The sequence below is a fragment of the Saccopteryx leptura genome, chromosome 3 (genome assembly GCF_036850995.1).
Source record: "Saccopteryx leptura isolate mSacLep1 chromosome 3, mSacLep1_pri_phased_curated, whole genome shotgun sequence".
NCBI classification, from domain to species: Eukaryota; Metazoa; Chordata; class Mammalia; order Chiroptera; family Emballonuridae; genus Saccopteryx; species Saccopteryx leptura.
The window spans coordinates 254,863,695-254,882,222 of NC_089505.1; the positions used below are offsets into that span (position 1 = coordinate 254,863,695).

An 18,528-nucleotide genomic window follows, 5' to 3' on the forward strand; every position below is an offset into this window, starting at 1 on the left:
ATATGGTGCTATACAGACAAAAATCGTATAACTAAAATAATAGGCTTTTGGTTTTGCTATTTCATATACAACTGAAAACAGCTGGACAAGAGTGCTGAATTGCATTCTTCAGATATGGCAAATCTTCAGGAAAACCATCTAAATGGACCTGCAACTCCTGACACTACCGTGTAATACTTTTTTTTCCCTTTATTGACCAACTTATTGGTCTATTACCTATGGTTCAAGGTAACTAACCTTTGCATGTTTCTTCCCAAAGATAAATTCAGTAATATATCAAAAGAAAAATACACTGATTAATGGGTTTTATCTTGGGAATGCAAGGTTCACTCAGTATTCCCAAAATCAATCAATAAAATTCATTAATTTATTGACAGTCTAAAAAAGAAAAATTAGTTGATCAGATCACCTAGTGTGAAAAAGCGCATTTAACCAACTTTAATATCTAGTTATGATTTTTAAAAAACAACTGAGAAAACTAGGAATAACAAGGGACTTCCTCAGTCTTTACAAAGCATCTACAAAAACAAACAATAAGAAAAACAAAAAACTACAGATAACATCATACTTGGTAGAGAAAGACTGAATGTTTTCCCCCTAACATTGGGAACGTGGCCGGGCATGCAGCAAAGATGTACACTCTCTCCAAACTTATACAACCTAGTGCTGAAAATCTTAGCCAGTGCAATAAATCAAGAAAAAGAAAGGGGAAAAAAAAAAAACACAAGAAAAAAGCCATCCCTATTTGCAGACAACATGATTGTCTACATGAAAATCTTGTGAAATCTGCAAAAAAACTCATACAATTAATAAGTGACTTTAGCAAGCTCACAGGATATACAGCCAACACATAAAAGTCAATTGTACAATATTTCCATATACCGGTAATGTGCATTTGGTAATAACTTAAACTTTGCAGCAGCTCCAAAACAAATGAAATACTTAGGTAAAACTCTAACACAACATACAAAATTTGTATGGCAAGAACTATAAAACACTGTTTAATTAAAGAAAACCAGACTAAATGGAGAAACAAACCATGTGTATGAATTGGAGGACTTGACATAGTAGATACCAGCTGTCTTCTGATGGGTCTAAAAATTTAACACAATTCTAATCAACACCCAGAGGTTTTTTAATATAAACAATCTGATCCTAAATTTACATACAAAGACAAAGAAAAAAATTTTGTAAAAGGGAAATAGCCTTGGAGGAATATGCTTGATTTTAGACTTTTTCTTCCTTTTTTTTTTTTAAAGGCTTTTATTTATTGAATTTAGAGAGAGGTGAGAGAGAGAAAGGGGAGGAAAGGAGCGGGAAGCATCAACTCATAGTAGTTGTTTCTCCTATGTGCCTTAACTGGGCAAGCCCGAGATTTCAAGCCTGCGACCTCAGCATTCCAGGTCAGCATTTCATCCACAGCGCCACCACAGGTCAGGCTGATCTTAGGCTTTTTCTAAAGGAGTCAGCAACCATTTTCTATGAAGGGCTATTTAGTAAATATGTATTTTGAGTTTTGCTGGTAATATAGTCCCTGTCACAGCTACTTAAGTCTGCTTTTTTATCAAGAAAGCAGTCATTGACAATATGTTAAATGAATGGATATGGGTATATTCCAATACAAAAATAGGCACTGGCTGGATTGGGCCCAGGGTCTGTAGTTTGTAATTCCCTCCTAGAAGGCTATACTGATCCAGAAATTGTAGCATTAGCAAAAGGACAGACATACAGATTAAACAAAATAGAGAACCCAGAAATACATTCCCACAGATATACCCCACTGATTTTTGGCAAAAGTACAAAGGCAATTCAGTGGAGAAAGGACACTCTTCAACAAATGGTGCTGGAACAACTGGACGTCTAAGTGTAAAAACAGTGAGCCTGAAACTAAACCCAATGTCTTATTTAAATACTAAAAATGGATCATTGATCTAAAAAAAAACTTAGGTGGAATTTATTATCTGGAATTAGTCACAGAATTCTCAGATTTGACAGTAAAAGCATGATTTGTTAAAAAACTGGTAAGATATACTTTATCAACCTTTACCTTCAAGTACAAGAGCATGAAAAGACAGGCTACACATTAGGAAAAATATCTGCAAATCGCATAACAGATAAAGTATTTGTGTCCAGAATATATAAAGTACTCTGAAAACTCAACAATAAGAAAAAAAATTCAAATAGTCAAAAGGCTTAACTTGCACAGACACTTTAATAAGAAGATATATGGATGGCAAATAAGCATGTGAAAAAAGTATTGAACATCATTAGCCAGGAGGGAAATGTAAAATTAAAACCATAATGAGATACCCCAGCACACTTATTCGAATGTTTATACTAAAAGTGTACAGACAATACCAAATACTTGTTAGAAAGCAGAGCCACTGGACTCTCATGCATTGCTGGTAAGAATGCAAAATGATACAGCCATCCTGGGTTTAGCAGTTTCCTACAAAGTTAAACATATATTTATCATATAATCCAAAAATGCTATTCTTAAGAATCTGCCCTAGAGAAATGAAAAATCATGTCACACAAAAACCTATAAACCTGTACATGAATGTTTATAGCCACTTTACTCATAATTATTAAAACCTGGGAAAATAAATATCCTTCAACAGGTAAGTAAACAAACTGGCACATCTAAATAATACAATACTACTCAGCAATAGAAAGTAACACAATATTGATGCCTGTAACATCTTGGATGAATACATTATACTGAGTGACAGAACCTGTCATAGATATTTATATTGTATGATTCAAATTACATTACATTCTTGAAAACTGTATAAAATATTTTATTTGTATATTAAAGTTGGATTTAATGCTCTTCAAAATGTCCTTTAAAATACTTAATGTGGTAAAATTAAAATCAGTTTTCAATGTTTTTAACATTATGGTATTTAAATGATTATATTAGATCTACTGGAAAGTTCTGTCCGTTTTTGGAATAAAACAAAATACAAATTTTTCTTACCATCAATAAACTTTATTAAATAATATAATTGCCATTATTATTAATGATTTCTTGCCAGCATGACGGCAATTTGTATATCCCATTTTTGAAAAATGTTTTATCTTTTGATGCGAAAAATTAAACCAGTGCTTGTTTGATATCTTCTCCATTTTTGAATTTTTTGCCCTTCAAAAAATTTTGTAAGGACAAAAACAAGTGATAGTTGGAGGGTGCTAAGTCCGGGAAATATGGTGGATGCGACAGACATGCTTCTGTAGCATTTCTTCCTTGTTGAAATTTGTAAAAATTACAGGGGCATAAATGAACTTTATCAGTAGCCATGGGTACACTATCGCTTCACACATAAGACTAATGTGAATCAACTTTGTTTTAGTTAATTTGCTATGTCAGTATGTATACATTAAGTGATAAAAATAGAGAGGCACACATGCGCCAAATAAACGTATGCTTATATGTCAAAACTTGTTGTGATAGAAACGGACAGAACTTTCCGGTAGACCTTATATTATGAAAGATTCCAAGGAAATTCTTAATTACATTTTTAAAACTCTCAGAAGTTCAAAAATTATCAATGCTTTTAAAAAAATCTATAACATATTTAACCATATATTTATTTTTTACCCTTTACCCAATTAAAAAACAACAACCTTGCACAATAGACATGTATTTGACAGAAGATATGAACTTGAAAAAGACACCTGTGCTGAATCTTTGACAGGTAAGGCCTGTGTTAAAAAAGGTAATGGTATCCATAGTACTTGAAGTATAACCAAAAACATACCTAGGCAAGAGCTTTCAGTAAATGAATAAAAATAAGAAAGCCCTGGGCATTTCTAGTTGGTATGCTATAAAACTGGTCTTGGTTGGTATAATGTAAAATACCAAGTCATTTGCTTATAACAAGGACTTAATTTTAATGAGCATACAAATAAACATGGGGATTTTTTTAAAATATTGATTCTTAATAGGTCTGGGTGGAACCCATGATTTTGAATCTCTGTAAGCTCTCAAGTAACGTGTATGTTACTGGCCTGGAAATTATACTTTGAGAAACGAGGCACTGACGGTCACTGAGAAAAAGGACATGATTTTTGTTCAATTCAGTAAGAAAGAAATGAAGATAGTTAAGTACTAAAATATAAGGCAGCCATGTAATATACTCCCTAAAACTGATACCCTCCCAAAAAACATGACAAAGTAATCAAGCAATCACCTCCAGTCAAGATAGTCAGCTTAGCTTGTGGCCTTCAAAGTGCAATTTCAAAAAACAGAAGAAACTGCATAAGAAATTTTGGAAATAAAAAGCATATATAACACAAAATGACTGGCTGTGAAGGGAACAAAGGTACTTAATATTTTAAAGTTCTCACTCTGTCCCTTTTCAGTGTTCCCTAAAGATGACTCTAAGCTTGGCCTACTCATTTTCTTACCTTACTCTCTGATAATGGGCCAATTCTGCTGAATGAAATTTTTGAGACTTTAGAATGCAAAATTTGAAAGAAAGGAAAATACAGAGAACAAGAGAGGCATGTGGCATTAATAGACTTTATCTGAAGTTTTTCTTCTGGATAGCTTAGGGAAGGAAATGCATGACAGCAACGTCAGCATGAGGCAAGTGGATCAAAGAGAGACTTTTTTTAAGTGAGAAGTGGAGAGGCAGAGAGACAGACTCGCATGTGCCTGACCAGGATCCACCCGGCAAACCCACTAGAGGGCAATGCTCTGCCCATGTGGGGTGTTGCTCTGTTGCAACCAGAGCCATTCTAGCATGTGAGGCGGAGGCCATGGAGTGGTCCTCAGTGCCCCAGCCCACTTTGCTCCAATGGAGCCTTAGCTGTGGGAGGGGAAGAAAGAAATGGAGAGAAAGGAGAGAGGGGAAAGTGGCGAAGCAGATGGGTGTTTCTCTTGTGTGCCTTGCTGGGAAATGAACCTGGGACTTCTACATGCCAGGCCAATGCTTTACCACTGAGTCAACTGGCCAGGGCTGAGAAAAAGAATTGTTAAACAAGTATTGCATAGTGCCAAGCATCTAAATGTTACTAACATTTTTTTTTCACAAACAAGTCTACTAAAGGATGTCACAAAGCCTACATATGGTTACAATTCTGATTCAAAATATTGTCACTCCAACTCCTCAGTTCTTACATATGAAATCATAATTTAATGGAATGATTCTCTTAAAGAATGGGCACTTGAATAAAAAATTTTAAGTGATTCTCTTGGTATTAATGGTTTCAAGAAATGGGATTCTCAGTAGGAATAAAAATGGCATTTTCCCTCTAAGTTTGTTTTCCCTTGTATTTGAAGAAAAGTGTAGTTAATAGTATTCAATAAGGCCAGCAGTAAAGTTGAAATTAAAAGTTGATGGTTACGGCCCTGGCCGGTTGGCTCAGCGGTAGAGCGTCGGCCTAGCGTGCGGAGGACCCGGGTTCGATTCCCGGCCAGGGCACATAGGAGAAGCGCCCAGTTGCTTCTCCACCCCTCCGCCGCGCCTTCCTCTCTGTCTCTCTCTTCCCCTCCCGCAGCCGAGGCTCCATTGGAGCAAAGATGGCCCGGGCGCTGGGGATGGCTCTGTGGCCTCTGCCCCAGGCGCTAGAGTGGCTCTGGTCGCAACATGGCGACGCCCAGGAGGGTCGCAACATGGTGACGCCCAGGATGGGCAGAGCATCGCCCCCTGGTGGACAGAGCATCGCCCCTGGTGGGTGTGCCGGGTGGATCCTGGTCGGGCGCATGCGGGAGTCTGTCTGACTGTCTCTCCCTGTTTCCAGCTTCAGAAAAATGCAAAAAAAAAAAAAAAAAAAAAAAAAAAGTTGATGGTTACTAGCAACATAACAATATGAGATTCCAGCCCTCATTCCCACAAGAAACACTAATTTGGCAACCATCCATGAACAAAAGCACCACTATGAAAGCTTCAGAATCCAGGTAGAAGTTGCAACACCCCGACAGAGCCCAGACCAAGGAAAAACACTTTGACAAGGCATACCCACATTTTGGTAGCAGGCCTGATGAATATTGACCTGACTGCAGACCCAAGAACAGTTCCATCCCCCTGTGGACATGGCTCTAGTCTAGCCCCATTCGTCTATGCTCATACTCAGCTCTGTGGACCTAAAAGCAACCCTATTACCAGCTCCAACTGCTCAACCATGATCTCAGAGGCAGACTCAATCACCCAGAGACCTAGGAAGTCACACACTGATCTGCACACCAAGTAATAAGCCTGCCAACTGGGGGCCAGAAGTAGCCCCAATAATCCTGGGACCTGGCACAAGCTATACCTCCTGGTGTCCCTAGTAACAAGCCAGCCAACCAAAGATCTGACTGCAAAACTGGAAGCTGGCTCATGACTGTGAAACTTGGCCCTGCTCCTGTTCAACTGCAGTCCTGGAGGCAAGCCTGTCTATCTGGGTACCTGGCAGGAGTAGGTCTTTACCTGCCATAGTTTGTAAAGAATGAAAGAGGTTCTGCTCCTTCAAATGAACAGACAGCAATGCAAGACTATAAAGATCATACAAAATCAGGTAAATATAACAATACCAAATGAAACTAATAAAGTTCTAGTAAACAACCCTAAAGAAATAGAGATCCATAAACTGCTTGACAGAATTCCAAAAAATAATTTAAAGAAGCTCAATCAATTAAAAGAGAACACAGGCAAACAACTAAAAAAAGAAATGAAGAAAACAATACATTAATGGGAAAAAAAACAATAAAAGACTAAAAAAGGAAAACTGGAGGTGTAGCATACAATCACTGTACTGAAAATTTTAACTTCTACAGCAGAATCAAACAGAAGGAGGAATAAAAATATTGAAGGCAGGTCATTTGAAATTATCTATTTAGAGAAACAACAACAAAAAAGAGAATGAACAAGAGTGCAGAAAAACTATGGGATATATGAGATACCAATAAAGAACCAATATATGCATCATAGGAGTTCCAGAAGAAGAGAGAAGGCACCAAAAACTTATTTAAAAAAATAATAGTTGAAACATCTCAAATCTAGGGAAGGAAACAGACATCCAGATTCAAGTGACTTGTCACAAAAGAACGTGCAGAAATAGCACATAAGACTATGGTGGATTTCTCAGCAAAAACTTTGCAGGACAAAGAGAATAGTATGATACATAAAAAATACTGAAAGAAAAAAACCTCCAAATAATAATTTATTCCATTGCATATATGTACCTACAGTGCCAGTTGGGGTACTAGAAATATCAGAGGGAGCATTTTGTAAAGTACTGTAATAGTGTCTAACAACTATGCTGCACACCTGAAACTAATACAAAATAATATTGAATGTAAACTATAATTGAGAAATAAAAAAAGGAATATTGTAGCTGACAAACTGTAATTTAAAAGTGAAGACAAGATAAAGATTGCAGACAAACTAAAGCTGAGAGAGTTCATCACACTAGATCTGCCTTGCAAGAAGTACTAGAGGGAGATCAAGTTGAAACAAAAAACTGCTAAACAACATAAAAGCATATGGAAGTATAACTCTCATTGCTAAAGGAAATATAAAGACAGTACTGTAATACTGTAATGGTGGCACATAAATCACCTTTAACACTTATAAAATAAAGACACAAGTTGTAAGATTATAACCACTGAAATTGTTTAATAAAAACAATATAGAAAGAAGTAAAATCTGGCATCAAGTCATAAAGTATGTATGCGAGGAAAGAAGTAAAGTGTATACTTCCTGTAAGTAACTGAAGTTAATTAGTTTAAAACAGACTTATAACTATAAAATATTTGATGTGTTCCAAATGGTAACTACAAAGAAGTATAATACATATACCAAGATAAAGAGAAAAGAATCAAAGCACACTACTACAACCACAAAAAAGATCAAATAATAAAGTGAAACTAGAGCAACAAGAGAACTACAAAACAGAAAAAAAAAATAACAAAATGGCAGCAGTAAGTTCTTTCCTACTAGTAGTTATTTTAAATATAATGGACTAAACTCCTCAATCAAAAAACATAAAGTTACCACCTGTCCAGGCCATGGTACATGGATAGAGTGCCAGACTGGGATGCAGAGGACCCAGGTTTGAAACCCCAAAGTTACCAGCTTGAGCGCAGGCTTATCCGGATTGAATGTGGGCTCACCAGCTTGAATGCAGGCTCCCTAGCTTGAGTGTGGGCTCATCCATCTTGAGCATGGGATCATATACATGACCCCATGGTTGCTGGCATGACTGTGGGATCATAGACATGACCCCATGGTCGCTGGCTTGAACCCAAGGTCACTGGCTTAAGCAAGGGGTCACTTGTTCTGCTGGAACCCCCGGGTCAAGGTACATATGAGGAAGCAATGAACAACTAAGGTGCAACAATGAAGAATTGATGTTTCTCACCTTTCTCCCTTCCTGTCTGTCTGTCCCTATCTGTCTCTCTCTCTCTGTCTTACTCTCTCTCTCTCTGTCTCGAAAAAAAAAGTGAAACTAAGAATTGGTTTTTGGAAAAGACAAAGTCAGCAAACTCTTAGCTAGACAAACTAAGAAATAAAGAGGGAAGATTCAAATACATATAATCAGAAAAAAAAAGAGGAGATATTGCAACTGATCCAATAAAAATACAAAGGATCATAAGTGACTATAAAACAGTTATACATCAATAAATTGAAAAACATAGAACAGTAGAATTCCTAGAAACATACAACATACCAAAACTGAATCAAGAAAAAATACCCTGAACAGACCAATAACGGATAAGGACACTGAAGGAATAATCAAAAACCTTCCAACAAAGAACTCCAGGACCAGATGGATTCATAGGTAAATTGTACCAAACATTTAAAGAATTACATTAATCCTCAAATTTTTCCCCAAAAAATGAGAGGGAACTCTTCCAAACTTACTCTGAGGCTGGACTCACTCTGATATCAAAGCCAAACAGAGACACCAGAAAAAATAAAACTATAGACCAATATCCCTGATGAATAGATTTAAAAATCATCAACAAAATGCTAGCAAAACCAAATTCAACAGTACATTGAAAGAATTACACAATTGGCCTGATTATTGGTGGTACCGTGGATAGAGCATCGACCTGGGATGCTGAGACTCACCAGCTTGAGCGCTGGGTCACAGGCTTGAGCGTAGGATAACAGACATGATCCCATGGTTGCTGGCTTGAGCCAAAGGTCACTGGCATGAGCCCAAGGTTGCTGGGTTTAGCAAAGGGTCACTGGCTGGGTTTGAGCCCCCTGGTCAAGGAATGCATGAGAAGCAGTCAGTGAACAGCTGAAGTACCAAAACTATGAGTTAATGCTTCTCCTCTCTCTCCCTTCCTGTCTCTTCCTCTTTCTGTCTCCCTCTGTCTCTCCCCCACCCTCTTTCTCTCGAAAAAAAATATATATATATACACTTGACCAAGTACCATCTATCCTTGGAATCCAAAGATAGTTCAACATACAAAAATCTATAAGTGGGACACACCACATTCATAGAACAAGGGATAAAATTCACATTATTTCAATAGGTGTAGGAAAAGCATTTGACAAAATTCTATACTCTTTCATGATTTAAAAGTAAAAAACTCAACAAATTAGTCAGAGAAGAAACTTACCTCAACCAAATAAAGGCTAACATGTATGTGAAAAGGTGCTCAAAATCACTAATTATTATGGAAATGCTCTGACAAGCACTCCTTTTCAGTGGAGGATTAGCCTTTTGTTCTATTCAGGTCTTCAATTAATTAGATGAATCCCACCCACATTAGAAAGTACAATCTGCTTTACTCAGTCTAATTTAAATATTAAACATCCAAAAGCACCTTCAGAGAAACACCCAGAATAATGTTTGACCAGATATCTGGGTACCCTGTGGCTTGAGCAAACTGACACATAAACTTGACTGTAACATGGGTTCTGCTTAACCAAGTTTATTTACATAGTGGAAAACCATTATAAAGGTGATATTTTATAACACAAAACCTTAATAGGCAGGAATTATATAGAGCTGAGACTGATGAGGAAGCTATACAAACTAAATTAACATGAGAAAAGCAAAAACAAACAGAAACCTAACAAATGATCATGTTAGCTAATTTGAAAACTTTACTAAAATTTGAGAGCTAAAGAAAAAGTGGATAGTCCAAAGAGAGGAAAAGGTACAGTAAAAGAGGAAAAGAAATTTCTAGTGGTTCTTCCCTTCAGTTCATACATGAATCAAACTATTGCTCAAGCCAGCAACCATGGGATCATGTCTGTTATCCTACGCTCAAGCCTGTGACCCAGCACTCAAGCTGGTGAGTCTCAGCATCCCAGGTCGATGCTCTATCCACGGTACCACCAATAATCAGGCCAATTGTGTAATTCTTTCAATGTACTGTTGAATTTGGTTTTGCTAGCATTTTTAAATGAAACTAGTTTTGTTTCATTTTTAAAAATTAATCCAACATGGCCCAATATCTTTATAACATAAACTAAAACAAAAATTTAAATGAAGTTTATAAATTAATGTCCAAGAAGCCTGACCAGGTGGTGGTGCAGTGGATAGAGCATCAGACTGGGACCCAGAGGACCCAGATTCAAAACCCCAAGGTTACCCGCTTGAGCATGGGCTCATCTGGCTTGAGTGTGGGCTCACCAGCTTGAGTGCAGGGTCGCTGGCTTGAGCGTGGGATCATAGACATAACTCTATGGTTGCTAGCTTGAACTCAAAAGTCACTGGCTTGAGCCCAAGGTTGCTGGCTTGAGCAAGGGGTTACTCACTCTGCTATAACCCCCCGGTCAAAGCACATATGAGAAAGCAGTCAATGAGCAACTAAGGTGCCACAACAAAGAATTGATGCTTCTCATATATCTCCCTTCCTGTCTGTCTGTCCCTATCTCTGTCACACAAAATAATAAAATCAATGTCCAAGAAGATTCTGGCTCAAGATGGCAACACAGGAGTATCTTGAATTCTAATCATCCCACAGACACAGTGAATCTAGAGTTACTTATGAAACAATTCCCTCTGAAAGAGACCCAAAAAATAGCTGAGTAACTCCTACACACTGGGTAACTGATAAAAACCCATGTTGAAATGGGTAGAAGAGGCTGAGACACAATCTTGACATGAACTCCCTGCCATGGCAACCCACAATCAGGAGGGAACTCTCAACTCTGAACTCTTCCCTGAGAAGCAAAGGGTTTAGCCCTGACCAGGCAGCTCAGTTGGTAAAAACATCATTCCTATAGCAAGGTCATGGGTTCAATTCCTCGCCAGGACACCAAAAAAAAAGAGGGGGAGTGAGCCCAAACATCTAGCTCTGAAAGCCAATGTGGCTTTCAACCACAAGACTACTAAGGCTCTAGCAAACTGAGAAACTATTTTTTTTATATAGAGTTTGCAGGGACTCTCCCGACTATGCCCCCGGGTCCAACATAGAAGTGCCAACTGAAAATCAGTCTTTCTGTGAATGAGGCCTATTTGTTTATTTTAAAGGTCTGGACTAAGGGGCAGGCTTCTAACTTAACACACATCTAGTGGTCTAGTGAACACTCCAAAGATGGAGGCTGGTGGGCAGTCTTTGCACTCTCCCTCTGCCTTGCTCCATCTTGCTGGCCTATCCTAAAAAGGCACTGTGCACTTATCTGACAGCCCAGTTTTTGTGCTGCTGCCCAGGGGATATGACCTGTCCTGGTTCTGGTGGTCAGTTAGGCTTGCATTCACAGGTCCCACCTGACTATAACAAGTGAAAAAAGAGTTTATAACTGCTCCCCCCAGGGCACAATGGAGAAGCAGCAGACTGAACTGCCCAGTCTTTCTATAAAAGGGCCTATTAGCTTATCTTCATAGCTGTTGCCTGAGGGACAGGTTTCTAATTAAACACACATCTAATGGCCAACTGTAATCCTTTCCAGAGACCTTGGAAGGCAGGCGCTATCTTCACACTTTCCCCCTGCCTCACTCCAGGTGCTGGTGTCTCTAAGAAAGGAGCTTGTGTACATGTCTAGCACCCTGGCTTTTATGTCTGCCACCCAGAGGACACATTGCTTGACAGCCTGGCTCTGGTGGCTGGCAGGCTAGTGTTAACAGGTTCAGTGTGATGGTAGCAAACAAAGAATAGTTCTTAACTGGCTATCACCTCAGGGCTCAGGGTAGAGACAGCAGACAGAAATATTCATTTCTCAGTCCTCCCCTATAAGAGGTATATTTGCATACTTTTGAGCTGTTTCCTAAAGGTCTGGCTCCCAATAAGCCTAAATCTGGGTTCTGACTGCTATCCTTCCCTTTAAGTCACTGACAGGTCTTGGCACACCCTCAACTACAGGGAGCCACTGAGAATAAAATAGGCTGCTTGGATAATAACAAAGGTTTGAGAGACAACCAAGCATTATAGCAGGGTTGGACAATAAGAATCATTCCTACACAAGACCACTGCTTCAATACTGGAAGAGGTAACAGTTTTATCTGATGCATAGAAACCAATACAGGGAATCAAGAAAAATAAAGAAACATAGGAATATGTTCCAAATGAAAGCACAAGATAATATCTCAGTAAAAGACCTTAATAAAATTGAAGTAATTTACCTGATAAACAGTTCAAAATGACAATCATAAATATGCACACTGATCTCAGAAGAAAAATGCATGAACAAAGTGAGAACTTCAGCAGAGATAGGAAATGCAAGAAAGTGCCAAATAAAAGTCACAGAGCTGATGAATACAATAACAGAACTGAAAAATACTACAGAGGTGTTCAACAGCAGACTAGATGAAGCATAAGAAAGGGTCAGTGAACTCAAAGACAAGGCAATGGAATCATCAAATCAGAGCAGCAAGATAGAAAAAGCAAAAAAGTGACAATAGGTAAAGGGAATCATGAAACAACTTCAAGCAACCATCATTTGCATTCTAGGGGTCCCAGAAGGAGAAGAAAAAAAGAAAAGTTATTTGAAGAAATAATGGCTGAAAACATCCTTAAATTAGGAAAAAAATAGTCATCCAGATCCAGGAAGCCCAGAAAGGTAAAAATAAAATAAAAAAGATAAACCCAAAGAGACCCACACCCAGACACAGTAAATTGTCAAAAGTTAAAGACAAGGCTAGAATCTTAACAGCAACAAGAGAAAAACAACTTGTTAAGTATAAGGGAACCCCATAAGACTATCAACATAGTTTAAGTTTAAGCAACAACTATAGGCCAAAGGAAATGCCATGATATACTCAAAGAACTATGAGAAGAATCTGCCAATCAAGAATATTATAACTGGCAATGCTGTCCTTCAGATTTGAAGAAAAGATAAAGAGCTTTTCAGACAATCAAAAGGTAAGGAAGTTAATCACTAGGCTAGCCTTACAAACAAATATGAAAGGGAGTTTTTAAAGATGAAACAAAAGGGCACTAATTATTAACAGAAAAACATGAAAGTATAAATCTCATTGCTAAAGGTAAATATATACTAAAATTCAAAATAACCTAAAGAAGTCTCATAGGTATAGAGAACAGACTGGCAGCTGTCAGAGGGGAGCAGGATTGAGGGCTGGTTGAAATAGGTGAAGGGATTAAGCAAAAAAAAAAAAAAAGCAAAAAAACAGACACAGACAAAAGTATGGTGATTTCCAGAGGGAAAAGGGTTAGGGAGACATGGAAGAGGGCAAAGGAGATATAAATGGTGCAGAAAGAGACTTGATTTTGGGTGGTGAGTGCACAATGCAGTATGCAAATGACATATTTAGAGAGTTGTGTGCATTTGAATTCTGTATGGTTTTATTAAGCAGTGCCACTTCAATAAATTCAATTAAAAAAAAGGAAAAAGCAACCCTGGCCAGTGGTACAGTGGATGATGTGTTGTCCCAGAGCACCAAGGTCACAGTTTTGAGCCCTAGACCGAGAGCATATGAGAAGCAATCACTGTGTACACAACTAAGTGGTACAATGAGTTAATGCTCTTCTCTCTCTCTCTGTCTCTCTCTCCCCCTTTCTCTCTATCTTCTCCCTCCAATCTCCTCTCTCAAATCAATGAGAAAATAATTTAAAAAGTAAAAAGGTAAAAAAAAAAATGTATTCTCATAAAAAGATAGTTTAATCACTTCTAAAGCTACTGTGAAAGTTAAAAAACAAATGTAATAAAAATAATTATTACTACAATAATTCATTAATGAATACACAAAACAAAAATATGTAAATTTTGACATTAAAAGCAAAATGTGGGAGGGGCGAGGAAAATGTCAGGTTTAGAATATGTTCAAACATCAGTTATTAATTTAAAAGAGTGTTATAAATATCAGTTGTTTTGTGTAAGCCTCAGGCTAACCACAAAACAAAAACCTACAGTAGATACACAAAAGAGAAAGAGAAAGGAATCTAAGCATGCCACTATAGAAAACCATCAAGTCACAAAGGAAAGGAAAACAAGAAAAGAAAAACAAATTATAAAATAACTAGAAAGCAATTAATTAAATGGTAATAAGTGCATATCTATCAATTATTAATTGTAAATAGACTAAATTCTCCAGTTAAAAGACATAAAATGGCCAAATTGATAATGAAATACATGCTGCCTACTAGAGTCTTACTTCAGATGTAATGACACTGAAAGTGAAGGTGTTGGAAAAATATACAGCGGTCCCTCATCTATTACAGGGGTTAGGTGCCAAACCCCCCACGATAGGCGAAAATCCACGAAGTAGCAACCTTATATTTATTTTATTATTTATATATATTCTAAGGCTTTATAAACCCTCCCCACACTCTTATAAACACTTCCTGTGCTCTTAAACACTTTCTACACTCTTAAACCTACATAATTTTAACAATATATAAAGTTCTATATGGGTACTCACCAGTGAATATACTACAACTTGAATGATGAAGATGATGATTTAATATTCTTTTAATATATTTTAATTAATATTTTTTAGTTTTTTTATGTTTTCAATTTTTAGGCTAGAAAATGCTTATTTTACTGCAAAAGTAATTTAAATAAATATATAAGAATACCTATATACTGCCAAATCCCACGATTTAGAAAAAAATCTGAGATATAAAATTAGATATATACAATTTAAAAATTTGTGATACAGTGAGATCACTAAAAGTGAACCACAATATGGCAAGGAATAACTGTATTCCATGCAAATGGAAACCAAAAGAAAGCTAGGGTAACTATACATGTATCAGATAAACACACTTTAAGACAAAGACTGTAATAAGAGACAAAGAGGTTAATCAAACAAAAGGATATAACATTTATATACTATATTCTTTATTTACATTACATTATTTTACATTAGTATTCACCCAATTAAGAAGCACTTAAATATATAAAAGAAATATTAATAGACCTAAAGGGGAACATAACAAAACAAACATAGTAGTAGGAGACTTTAATACCTCACTTCCATCATCAACAGGAAAGCAATAAGGAAACAACAGACTTAAATACCTTGAGAAAAATAAAAAAAGAAATAACATATCAAAACAAACGGGATAAAAGTTCATGCCTACATTAAGAAACAAGAAAGAGGCCCTGGCCAGTTGGCTCAGCGGTAGAGCGTCGGCCTGGTGAGCGGGGGACCCGGGTTCGATTCCCGGCCAGGGCACATAGGAGAAGCGCCCATTTGCTTCTCCACTCCCCCACCCCCTCCTTCCTCTCTGTCTCTCTTTTCCCCTCCCGCAGCCAAGGCTCCATTGGAGCAAAGATGGCCTAGGCGCTGGGGATGGCTCCTTGGCCTCTGCCCCAGGCGCTAGAGTGGCTCTGGTCGCGGCAGAGCAACGCCCCAGAGGGGCAGAGCATCGCCCCCTGGTGGGCAGAGCGTCGCCCCCTGGTGGGCGTGCCGGGTGGATCCCTGTCGGGTGCATGCGGGAGTCTGTCTGACTGTCTCTCCCCGTTTCCAGCTTCAGAAAAAAAAAAAAAAGAAACAAGAAAGATCTACAAAACCCCCTAGATTTACACCTCAAAGAACTAGAGAAACAAGAACAAATTAAGCTCAAACTCTGTAGAAACAAGGAAATAAAAATCAGAATGAAAAACAACATAAATCCTAAAAAAAAGATAAGACAAATAATCAGAAGCGAAAAGCATTACACTGTTACAATAGAAATAACGAAGGTTCTTGGAGACCACTAGGAAAGATTATACACCAACATATTGGGCAACCTAGAAGAAATAGTAAATTCCTGGAAACATACAGCTACAAAGGTGAATCATCAAAGTGTAGAAAATATCATTTCAAACTCGGATGATGTCAGAGTAATGGCACGGTAGGAAGCGATACCGATAAATCTCCCCTAAAACTCAACAAGATCTTCAACCAGAAACAGAAAAACCTATCCTTGGAGCCTCCAGATTTTTCGCAATACACCCGAAGGTATGGTCAAGCGAAAAATTGGCTAAATATATAATCAAACCCCGAAGGAAATAGGGAGTAAGAAATGCTCCGCCTTCCTCACTAACCTAAACAGGGCTGCTTTCACTGGGAACTGAGAATATAGAAACTAAGGCGGGCAAAGGGGGTGAATAGATCCAGGCCGTGGCACAAACGGCCAAACCAGGCTGTGGCACGGAGATCCAAGCCAAGGAAAAACTGTGCCTGTGGCAACCCAGTCAATACAAGCTAACACTCGCGCCAAACCCAGACAAAGAAAGACAAGCGGGGCAGCCATTTTCACCGATCTCCGGGTCGGCACGCGCAAATAGTGGGCAAGAGATTCCTCCGAGTGCCTCAGCAGTGGGCGCTCGTGTTACCCCACAGAGAGGCAGAGTCAGGTGCCTTTGTATGTGGAATCTCCGGGCCACCCCAGCACCCTGAAAAAGCCGCGCGCACGGAGAGTGGGCAAGAGATTCCTCCGAGCGCCTCAGCAGTGGGTGCCTGTGTTATCCCACAAAGGGGCAGAGTCAGGGGCCTTTGTGTGGGCCAAAAGCGGAATCTTGGGCCACCCCAGTGCCCTGAAAAAGCCGCGCACGGGGAGGGAGCGAGAGCCAATTCCAACGCTGGAACTTTTCCATGCGGGTGGGGGTTTCACTCAGAGGGTGAGGCGGCCGGCCTAATATCCTGGTCTGCACGCACAGATAGTGAGCGACAGTTTCCTCCAAGCACCCTGGGAGTGGGTGCCTGCCCATGTTACTGGACAGAGTGGCAGAGCCAGAGGTCTTTGAGTGGGCGGAAGCCCCGCCTGATTATGCTAGCAGCTCTGACTGACTGAGCCTTACCCAGAGCCCTGTGCTGAGTGGGAACAGAGTGGGGAGTTGCCAGCTCTTTGAGCCTCTTACTATCCAGGCAGAAGCAGCACCAACCCCATAGCTAGATTATCAGGCTACTAATTGAGGAAGGAAAGACTAGGAGAGAGGCTCCAGGAACACGGACTCTCTCACTGTTGGAGCCTATAAATGCTAATGAGCCTCAACTGCCAACGAGACTGAAGCACAATACATAACATCACCATAGAGTCTTTTCAACTGCAAACCTCTACCTGAGCGTGCCACAGGGGCAGAACCCGGGGTACAGAGTCACCGACCAGGAAGAGGGAGAGAAAAGAAAAAGCAAGAAGATAGCCTCTCAAAATCAAGAATAATCTGCAGACGTTATAACCTATCCCATTTTATTATATTTGTTTGTTTGTTTCTCTTATCTTCATTCTTGATTTTTTTTTTCCCTCCTCCAATTTGGTCGTTTAACTCTCTGCCAGTCTTACTCTCTCTCCTTGAACTACACTACCCATAAGTGTTACATCTCCCATTATCTTTTCTTTCTTCTTCCTTTCTCTCTATGAGGGTTGCATTCCAAAACCCTTAACTCTCTCTCTCTCCTCTTTTTTCTTTTTTCTTCTTTTAGGGGTTCTCTCTCTCTCTCTCTCTCTCTTTCTTTTCTCCCTCTATATTAATTTCTTCCTTTCTCCTTTACGTCTCCTCTCATTCATACCTCAATAATGAACAAATTATCTTATCTGGTAACAACCTTAGCTAATAGAACAGGCCAGATAGAAGGTAGGATTAGTGAAATAGAAGACAAGCAACTTGAGGCACAACAGAGAGAAGAAGAAAAAGACTCAAAAATTTAAAAAATGAGATAGCCCTACATGAATTATCTGACTCCATCAAAAAGAATAACATAAGAATAATAGGTATATCAGAGGGAGAAGAGAGAGAAAATGGAATGGAGAACATACTCAAACAAATAATAGATGAGAACTTCCCAAGCCTGTGGAAAGAACTAAAGCCTCAAATTCAAGAAGCAAACAGAACTCCGAGTTTTCTTAACCCCAACAAACCTACTCCAAGGCACATCATAATGAAATTGGCACAAAGCAACGGCAAAGAAAAAATTCTCAAGGCAGCCAGGGAAAAGAAGAATACAACATATAAAGGAAGGCCCATTAGATTGTCATCCGATTTCTCAACAGAAACTCTACAAACTAGAAGAGAGTGGACCCCAATATTTAAAGTCCTGAAAGAGAGGAACTTTCAGCCATGAATACTATACCCATCAAAGCTATCCTTCAAATATGAAGGAGAAAAAAAACATTCACAGATACAGAAAAGATGAGGGAATTTATCATCAGAAAACCCCCACTCCAGGAATTACTAAAGGGGGTTCTCC

General features: G+C 38.7%; 1 protein-coding gene across 3 annotated transcripts in view; it reads left to right on the forward strand.

Moving 5' to 3' along the window:
- The window catches only part of WDPCP (WD repeat containing planar cell polarity effector), a 425,216-nt gene that overhangs the window by 384,990 nt on the left and 21,698 nt on the right, over positions 1-18,528 (forward strand). For 2 of the 3 annotated variants that reach the window (XM_066378166.1, XM_066378167.1), the window contains exon 16: positions 3,640-3,698. The exons of the other annotated variant lie outside the window; for it this stretch is intronic. In XM_066378166.1, the coding sequence (XP_066234263.1) occupies positions 3,640-3,698 (59 nt within the window). The remainder of the gene's footprint in view (positions 1-3,639; positions 3,699-18,528) is intronic. 3 annotated transcript variants of the gene reach the window in all.